The 9,434-nt window shown below is 36.2% G+C and overlaps 1 protein-coding gene across 1 annotated transcript in view; it reads right to left on the bottom strand.

Annotated features, from left to right (window-relative positions):
* Window positions 1-305: 305 nt before the first annotated feature.
* RXFP1 (relaxin family peptide receptor 1) overlaps window positions 306-9,434 on the bottom strand; it is a gene marked incomplete at its 3' end in the record, with an annotated part of 43,996 nt that continues 34,867 nt past the window's right edge. The window contains exons 11-18 of the mRNA XM_080343629.1: window positions 9,227-9,298; window positions 8,326-8,397; window positions 7,020-7,091; window positions 5,381-5,452; window positions 4,920-5,149; window positions 3,266-3,676; window positions 2,522-2,740; window positions 306-607 (exon numbers count right to left, since the gene is read on the bottom strand). Coding sequence (XP_080199755.1) covers window positions 306-607; window positions 2,522-2,740; window positions 3,266-3,676; window positions 4,920-5,149; window positions 5,381-5,452; window positions 7,020-7,091; window positions 8,326-8,397; window positions 9,227-9,298 — 1,450 coding nt within the window. The remainder of the gene's footprint in view (window positions 608-2,521; window positions 2,741-3,265; window positions 3,677-4,919; window positions 5,150-5,380; window positions 5,453-7,019; window positions 7,092-8,325; window positions 8,398-9,226; window positions 9,299-9,434) is intronic.

The following is a 9,434-nucleotide window of genomic DNA, read 5'->3' as shown; positions in this document are numbered from 1 at the left end:
CTTTTCTTTTTTTTTTTTTTTTTTTTTTCCCCACACTCCTGGCTTCTGGGAGGAAAAAAATTGAACTACTGACTTCTCATTCTGATCTAGGATGAGCTGTCAAAATGTCAGGTACCATTGTGAGATGGTAAAATTATCATTGTGTCAGTTCTACCTGCAAGCAGACACTGCTCCCTCTTCTTCATGCTCTGGTTCGGGTGAGCCCATGTGTCAATACCTCCCTCTTTTACTTGTTGCTGTGAAGCAGTGAGCCCACAGATATGAAGCTAACAGTGCAGATGTCACCGTGAGGATCCATAATATGTTTACGTATAGGAATTTAGTCTTGTTGACTGTGTAGTCACTGAAGCATCAGAGGAGTCTGTACAAAGCACCGGCTTCGTTAGCTTTGGTGCCATTTCATGCATTGGCCACATCTCTACCCAAATTAATGATGGACCGTACATTTTCTGATTGCCTTTACCTCTTTTGGATCTTCTTTGTCTGTAGTTATACCAAACCTGATGAATCATTTCTTTGAAAGGTCGTGTAGTCAAAGTGTAGAGAAGAGGATTCAAAGCACTATTTATTGGCAGTATAAAAATGACCACCCAGGAAGTTATAGTACCTTAGGGAGGGAAAAAAGAAAGGAAGCTGTAATTTGCATTCCAGCATTTGTATCTGTTAATTAATGCAAGCATTTGGTGCCTGTGGAGCACACCTTCCTGGGGAGGGGGATGGCTGTGCACTCTGAGGCTGAGTTCGTGTCACAACATGTACTTTTCTTGCTCTTCTCACTGTTACACTTGCACTGCCCGCTTACCTCCACCTGTTTCCAGGGCTCCCTGCAAAGCTCAGCGTTTTTCATGCTCCCAGTAGTCCCATTTAGCTTTCTTACTTTTTCTGCACCATAGCTCCCTGTTTGTCCTGACATGCTTTTTGTTCTGCCTGAGCCCCATTTTCTTGCCTCAAAACTCTTTGTCGCTTCTTTGCTCCCTATCTCTTCCTGTGATCTCTGGTCTCCACCCGCTTCACCTAACTAGTGACACCTAATCCTAATGATGTCCCTGATGTCCTGTCCTCCCACAAAGCAGTATCCTCCTGTCCCCCCAGAGGATGGTTTTCTCTTCTGCACCAGGACTTCTCCATTCTTCTCCCTGCAAAGTCCATTGTGCACATCCTCCTTATTTCCTGCTTGCCCTGTTGGGAAGAGTTTCCATGTTCACACTCTTCCCTTCTGAAGGTTTCCTGCTCTCCTGCCTATATTGGGGTCTGTGTGCATTTTTCCAGCACCTCTGAGAGGCTGGCAGAGAAGGGATAGGATTAAAATGCTGAAAGATGTCAGTGAGTGTGCTCCGTTACATTGTTTGATTTATAAAATAATTACAGAACTGTTCCAAGTGGTACAAAAAAGCTTGATTCACACATGTTCCTATTGATGCCCATAACGTTGTCTCCAGTATGGAAAACAAACAGATGCTTAGTTCAAAAGCTGTCACACTGTATCCCCAAAGAAAAAGAAATGCCAACAAATGGGGTTTAAAACTTCTGTAAACTTAGACAACTATCTATGATGTCTTTAATTTTATGAAGTGAGTTATCACTGTTTAATCTGGTTTATCTAATGCTGAACATTCATTTGCTGAACCTAAGATCACCCTGCCGTTCAGCAAGATTTCTTCAAGGTTTATTGACTCAGAATACATCTGCTTCTACTTTTCACAATATTTTCTTTAAAATTTCTTGGATGGTTTTATAACTTCCTGAAGAAGTGTTTTAGAAGATTTAAAATAACAGAAACTATTTGACCTAATCAATGCAACTTTCTTCCCAACACTCCTGATCAGCACATTAGACAAAATCCTCTGAGCTAAAATATTTCCTCACCAATGTAGTATCTGAATATTGAGTCTGAATCCCCTGTTGCTCATGGTACTGTTCATGTTCACATGCTCTTTCTAACAGGGTTTACAAGCCCTACATAAAGAGGCTTTTTTTTTTTTTTAATTGCAAAGAGAAGGTAAAAAATAAGGTGCAGTTTTTAATCTTGTAGGTTTATATTCATAGCATAAAGAAGGTAAACGGAGCTTTATATAACTTAATGTTTTGAACTATAAGTACTAGTTTGTAAAATAAACTTATTTCAGGATAACTATATTATCAAATAAAGATAGGAAACATTGTTATGTCCTGAGCCATATTTAGGCAACAGAAGAAGCAAAAGCCAAAAGATGAGAAAAGCCGATGCAATTCAGCCTTGGTTTTCAAATATGTATTGTATATTTTATAGATATTCTATGGAGACAGACTTGAACAATTTGAATTTTGGGACTTTTTTTGCTAGCTCAAAGGCAACTAGTCTTTGGTGATTATAGTAATATAGTTCAATTAAGTAGTAAAACTATATAGTTCAATGTATATTGTGTGATATAAAGTTCATTATAGTCATGTAGTTCTATACATTCAATTACTTTTCTTCTGAAGTAGAAACAACACTTTATACAGACACAACTGAAGCAGCCTCACAGAAGAAAGGACATACCTGGTATTTCTACTTGGAGTAAAGAAAGGAGTTTCAAAATAAAAATGGGTATCCAACACAGTGCATCAGTAAATACAATGAAGAAAAAACGTTTAGCAAGGATCATCTCTTTTTTAATATGATTCCGAATTTCAGTAGCTGTAATAGCTGTTTGGTGAACACTGTAGAACATACTCCCATACGAAAACACAATGATGATAAAAGCTGCCAAGTTGACACCTGTTTAAGAAGTTAAAGTTAATTATAATTTCACAACATAATGGAAGTTCCACATCACCTATTTACAGGCTGGGTAGTGAAGAAAAATGTTTAATCTAAACTGCTAGGCCTGTACAATTAAGTGTCCAGAAGATCTGGGTCTGTCTTCACCTGAACACTGAATTTTTGCCTCTACTCAGGTATTTGTTTCATTCATTGACACCTGACAAATGGCTTCCACCTGATCCAAACTATTAATATATAGTTCTCTTCTGGTTTTACCATTGCTCTACTTCCCTGGCAAAGTCTGTTCATTCAGGAATGTAATGGTCATTAACTTCTTTTTACTTTCTCAGCCCTTCATGCATTTATAGATATGTAAGTCTATATGTAACGTGGTAAAACATTCAGGTTGGAAAAAACATTTTAGTACTAACTAGAGCATCTAAATACAAAGTGTGAACATCACAGCAAAGCTAGCTTATTTGTTTGAAAATTAAGTTCACTTGCAGCTCTAATCGTTTATGAAGAAGAAATGCAACTTACCTAAAAAAATGACAACAGAATAAATCTGACTTCCTGAACTTTCTGACTGTTCTGAGTGAAGAGGAAAACAGACGCCGTTGGTGCCATAGTAGTTCCTGAAAAATTCCTTGTTGCTCAGTGGGATAAAAGCAACAGCAAACCCAATTATCCAGATAAGAACCAAAATGGAAATTGTCCTGCATTTTCTGGGCTTCAAACACCTAAAAGGATAAACTATGCAGATGTATTTTTCCAAAGTCAGGTAAGTCAACAGTAAGACTGACACCTCTGTAGACAGAATAGCCAGCGATCCCACCAATTGACAATGAATACTGTCCATCCACAACTGAGCGTGCTTGTTGTATTCTCCGCGATATTTAAGATCAAAAGCTCCAATCACAAATAAATATATTCCCATCAGACAGTCAGCACCTGTGGGCACAGTGCTTAACATCATTATTTACACATCTGAATTTCCCATTCTCTGTGCATATGTATATTGGAAAGCAGACACACACATGTATATATGAGTACATATTAATATTTACAAGTTGGCTAATATGTAGATATAAAATCAAAATTACAGTTAGAATGTAATTGTGAATTACAATTAATGCAGTACAATGAGATTCTATTCCTCCTCTTTTTTTTTAAATTTTTAATTTATGCTGTCTATGTTTGACACTTTTTTCCAACCTGATTTTTTTGAAGAGAAAGATATGGCTTAATTTCTAGAATTATTCTGCAACCTATTTTTTATCAGGTCGTATTTGTTTTGATATTGACATTTGGCTTAAGATAATTTGCTTTGAAAAGGAGGGCATCTTTGCTGGATTCAAAGTTTAGTTTTGGTTTGTCCACCTTATGCTAGTTCAAAACGGCTGTGCACAGTCTTCTGAGACTAGGAAGTGAAGAGGAGGGGTCAACATAGAGCTGAAGACTTCTCGGTATTTCAGCTGTAAGTTTTGTGTGGGGTTTAGTCTGTTCCCATGGTTAAACAACAGACTTTAAAAATCACTGACATTCTCTATTTAGAAACCTTGCAATCATTTTATACACTGTTGACAATTACTTTTCAAAATGCAACTAATTGCATCTGTGAAATGCTTGTAGACTGTGCTGTATTGAGACAGGGTACTTGAGATTATGGTGACTGTACTGCCATACAGTTTGTCCATAAACCTGTCTTGCTTTTAGGACTAAAATAAAAATTAAAATACTCTAATTCTTAATATTGGGGAACTAGAAGGGATTGATTATCTATATTTGCATAAGTAATCTTTTGCTCATACAAAAATAGTATAACTGTACTGAACACAATGTTTACACACAGAAATTGCTGTTTACCTAAAATTGCATAGTAAAATTTAGGTTTATGTGTCTTTGAAAAATTTGGAATTGTATTTCTTCTTTTTGAAGAAGGTGGGAATTCGACACAATACCTGCAGCAGTAAAATCAAACATGAAACCTCTGCTGTTTATTAGCTGCCAGAGAGACCTCCTGATGCATAAGGTACACAGCATTCTGTATTGTCTTTCACAACAGCATGAAAGTTTGGTTAATCCAGTGCTGGAAATAAGTTACTATATTAATAAATATATAATATATAATAACAAATATCATACATGTTATGAGCAGACTAAATGAATATTCTTTTATGCATGAATTACTCACAGCAGAGAGACATTATTGAGATGGCGTGGAGTTTATTCTCCGATCTAATGTAAGGCCTCATGCAGATGACAAAAATATTCCCAAAGCAGGTGATAGCAGATACGACCCAGACAAACACTCTCTGTATGATGCTGGCCAAGAGATTCTCAAGGGATGAAATCCCATCTGTATTGGGCTTACAGCTGCGCACATGAGGGGCGTATCCACAGTACTGGAATTTCTTAAAATATCTGGTTGTGAGAAAGAAAAATAGATAAAAGATATTCTCTTTTAGTTACCAGAATATCACATCTACCTAATAACTACTCAGATACTCTGAAAGAAGAAAAAATAATTAAAAACTGTAGAAGTTTGACAAGTGCTCACCTGCTGCTTTTCATACACTTTTGTTTCCAATTATCCAGTATTCTGTAAATTGTAAAATTCAGACAAAAGAAAGCCAACTGGAATAATTTACTTACATGTGGGAAAGGTTTCTCAGGGGTCTGAACATTCTCCTCTGGATATTTGCAATTTCAATGTCCTCCAAGCTGCTATAAACAATATAGTCTCAGTAAAAGGTCATGGAAACTCAGTAGTAAAAGAGCAAATTTTATGAGCTTTTTCCTGTGCTTCTGTGATGACAGGGAACTAGAGATGAACTTTAATTGCATCTAATCTGTCATTCCTTTGAAACTTGAACGAAAGTCTGTATAAAGGCTAAAGTGGAATAAAATAAATGGCAGTTAATTTCAATAAACTTGTTCTTCCAAAATCACAAAGAAGGCTCTTTTTGTGCTCTCAGCAACCAATCTGTGTTTATTATGTTACCCTTCCAAAGTATTGTTCTACTGATGTTCTTTCATCATCTCCTGGAAAATAATAACTTCCAACAGTGATATCTTACATCTCTTCTGACTTTTATCTGGGGGAGTACTTTACTAGACAAATCACTGCAGGAATTCAGTCTTCATTGTGCCAAGAGCAGCACAAAACTGGAATGCAGAACATGGCATGGAAGGGAAGATCCTGGCTTTCTTGTGACACATAGATTGGATTTTTAAAAAAATATATTGAAAACAGCATTATTACTTCCCCTGAAAGTGCTAGATCAGTAAAGTGTGACTGTGTAAGTTGTTCTTTTAGAACTTCAGTTTCTATGTTCTTCCAGTCCATTCCATCCACTGGTTAGATGTATAACCAGCCAGAGGTCTTTGGTTCTCCTTGTGGGGAGCCTTATTTGAATTCTTTGTTCAATATTTTGAATGCAGTATTCATGTGAGTTCTGAGCACATTTAGGCGAAACTGGAGAAAAGTACCTGTATTACTGGTTAGTTACTGTGGGCTAGTGGGCAGTTTGGTTAGGAGACAGGAAAAAAAGCCCACAATAAGGAAGTGTGTGCTCTACCAAGCTGTATGTTGCAGATGTGCAGTGGTCTGTGAAGATGTACTTAAATCTACCACAGGATAATTTCAGATTAGCCAGACTGTCACTGCACCATCATGCAGTTTCAGGAAGAGCTCTGCTGGCAGAATTGGAGTTAGAGCTGCTGTGTTAGTGCACCCAATAAAATGCCCCCTAAGCTCTTAAAAAAATTTGTAAAAGTCCCACCTCCCTCTGACATGGCAGCTGAATTGTATTTGGTTTACATTATTCTTTTCATGGTGTTAGCAGTGGAGTCTCTAAGGATGGAAATATGTCCCCAAACTTGTACATATACCAAATTCCTTTATAATTCCCATCTCTGCATATTCTAATGGTACATGCCCATGGTGTTAATAGCCCCAACTGGACCTTGCATGACTCTTAAGTCCTGTGAACGAATTGTGCAAGGTCAAATGATGGTTGCATTAATCTTGTTCTGTAATAGCAGAAGAGACAATGTCCTTTTCTAAGCTCTCTTTTTGTTGGAAAAATTTCCATTATGAAACTGGTATTTTCAGGAAGGAAAATTTGAGTATTGCAAGTAATTATTTTCCAGGCTCAAATTGTTGAGGAACATCAACATAACTATAAGCTACTTCAAGGGCAATTTCTTAATATATTCTGGATCACATCCAGAAAGTTATGCACATAATCACAAAGAAAATATAGCTAAAATATAAAAACTTGATACTTACAGGGATTTGAGTTTAATTAGAAAATCAAACTGATCTATTTGTATTTTCTTGATGGGATTGTAAGAAAGGTTCCTGTAAATACAACAGAGACGGTAAGTAGCTTTGTACATCTTCCTTACAGCTTGTTCTAGAAGTAAACTCAAACTACATAACCCATTTGCTTTCCCAGTGCTGGAGGAATGACTTGTACAGCTGGCAGTTCCAGCTGCAAATGGTAACTTTCATGTAGCATTATTCAGCTTGTTCAGCCAGTGGAAAGTGTGGCTGGATGCTTCAGAGGCATGCAATTGCCACGTACACACACACACAACTGCCTCCCCCAACATGATGCTTAAAGGTTTTGACCATAGAAATATTTAGTTATTAAACTTCCTGGACTTGTCTTTCAAATAAAAAAAGCCAGCAGAGATGCATGTATTTAGAATTAAATTGCAATTGGATTTGCTAGTTGCTAAAATCTTTTTTTTTCATAATCATTCCTGTGACTTCAAGAGGCAGAGGCAGTGGAATATAATAACAGACATTAGCATTAGATACTGTCACTCTATGCAAGAGTATTTTTAGGTACATCCCATTTTCTTCTCCCTATAACTTTTATTTATGTTTTCATTTTGATATTGTAATAAAAATGCACAAATGCAATAAATGCAGCTATACACACTTGGTTTCCCCAGTATATTGTGGTGGATCCCAAAGATGCTGGAAAAATACAAAAATAGACTATTCTAGATACTACCTCCTCTCCTCCAGAGAGGTCTTCAATTTTGTTATTAGTGCCTCCTTCAGCTTATGTGAGAAAGATTGGGACTTTCCAGCAGCAGCATTTGAGACTTTCCCTATATACATGTCACAGAAAAAAAGAGAGACTGACTTCCTGGTTTTATAATATCTTATGCTTTTTGGAACCCTTTCACAGGAAAAAAGCAGTTGCAAACAAGTCAACTGTATGATGCTCTTGCATGTTTATGATCTCTCTTTAGAGCCAATCTTGATATTACATTAAACATTCCCATCAAATTATTAATTTCTCACGATATAGCTAGCATTTTGTATATACTAACAAGATCTAGAAAAAGGTAAAATTTGAACTTGCTGTCTTTTGGAACAAGAAAATACACATCTTTTACAAAACTATTCCAGGCAATATGTTATACAGAATTACTTTTGGGACAAATATTTTTTTAGGCAGAGCTCAAATGAAGCATACAAACAAAGGTGCTCTTTTCTTTCCCAGTATTCATGACTAAAAGCATCATATCAAATGAGTAATATACAGATATCTATAATAATAATCAAGAATTCTTACAGTTGTGAAAGCTCCTTTAGATCCTTAAATATGTATGGAGGAAGTGATTCAATCTTGTTGCTAGCCAGATCTCTGCAGAAACAACCACAGGTAGGATACAGTAAGTTCTTACTAGACTCAGTAATTTTATGGAACAGTTTTGCAATTTCAAGATATGCAGTTTTATTCCACTGGCCAAATAAGATATTATTTATTATGTAGTTCACCAGAAACTTGGACTATAAAAGAATGCTGTTAAAGCAAGGTGATAACATAGAGACATCAGATCTCTCTTTGCTAGTCCAGATATGCAATTAGAAACATAATTATTGTTTTATTTACATGAAGAAGAATGTAAAATACCCTTAACTTGGGTTGTAGGAGTTTGGAAATAAATAAAAGATATTGTTTTGTGATGGGAATTCTTTCACATAGGCTAACCAGCACATCTTTCCCTTAGTTCTTCTCTCTGCCTTGCTCCTTATTTTCACAGAACACAAATCCTGGTAACTGTGGACAAAAGAGCAAAGGTCTCCATCTGACTGAAGCTGGTAAAGTGGTCTAAAAGATACTGAAGGCAAACACGCACTTAGACTGTGGTGATGTAAGATTAATATTCCGTTCAGGGAACATAACGATCTCATGAGCAAAACTCAACATTATTGATACAGGGTATGTACAGCATGTTTCAAAGAGATGTGCCCAATTTCAAAGTAATTTCAATTTGAAATTGGGTATATCTTTTTGAAACAACCTGTATTATATAGATACTTTCTTCCCTGGGAAATATATAGAAAAATCTTGAGGTTGGATGCTATTTCCAGAGAATTTTATGTGAAATAGAACTTATGATAAGTGATATTTTCAATATAAATTATGAAACTGTGGCTTGTTGTACAAGTAAGAGAAGAAGTCTACTCACAGCTCATCTAGCATCTGGAGAGAAGAAAAGCTGTTTTCATGTAAAGAGTTGATTTTATTTTGTCTCATCACCCTGAAAGAATCAAACAAACATGTTGCTGCTTCTTGACATCTATCTGGTTTTGCAGAAAACTTTTTATAAACTTTTAAAATACTCTCTTCTCTGCACCTTAAAATATTTGCCCAATTCAGTTAACAAGCTAATTGGA

Source organism: Nesoenas mayeri (assembly GCF_963082525.1).
Source record: "Nesoenas mayeri genome assembly, chromosome: 4".
NCBI lineage: Eukaryota > Metazoa > Chordata > Aves > Columbiformes > Columbidae > Nesoenas > Nesoenas mayeri.
Note: the sequence above shows the minus strand (reverse complement) of the source record. Positions and strands in the feature narration are given on the sequence as shown.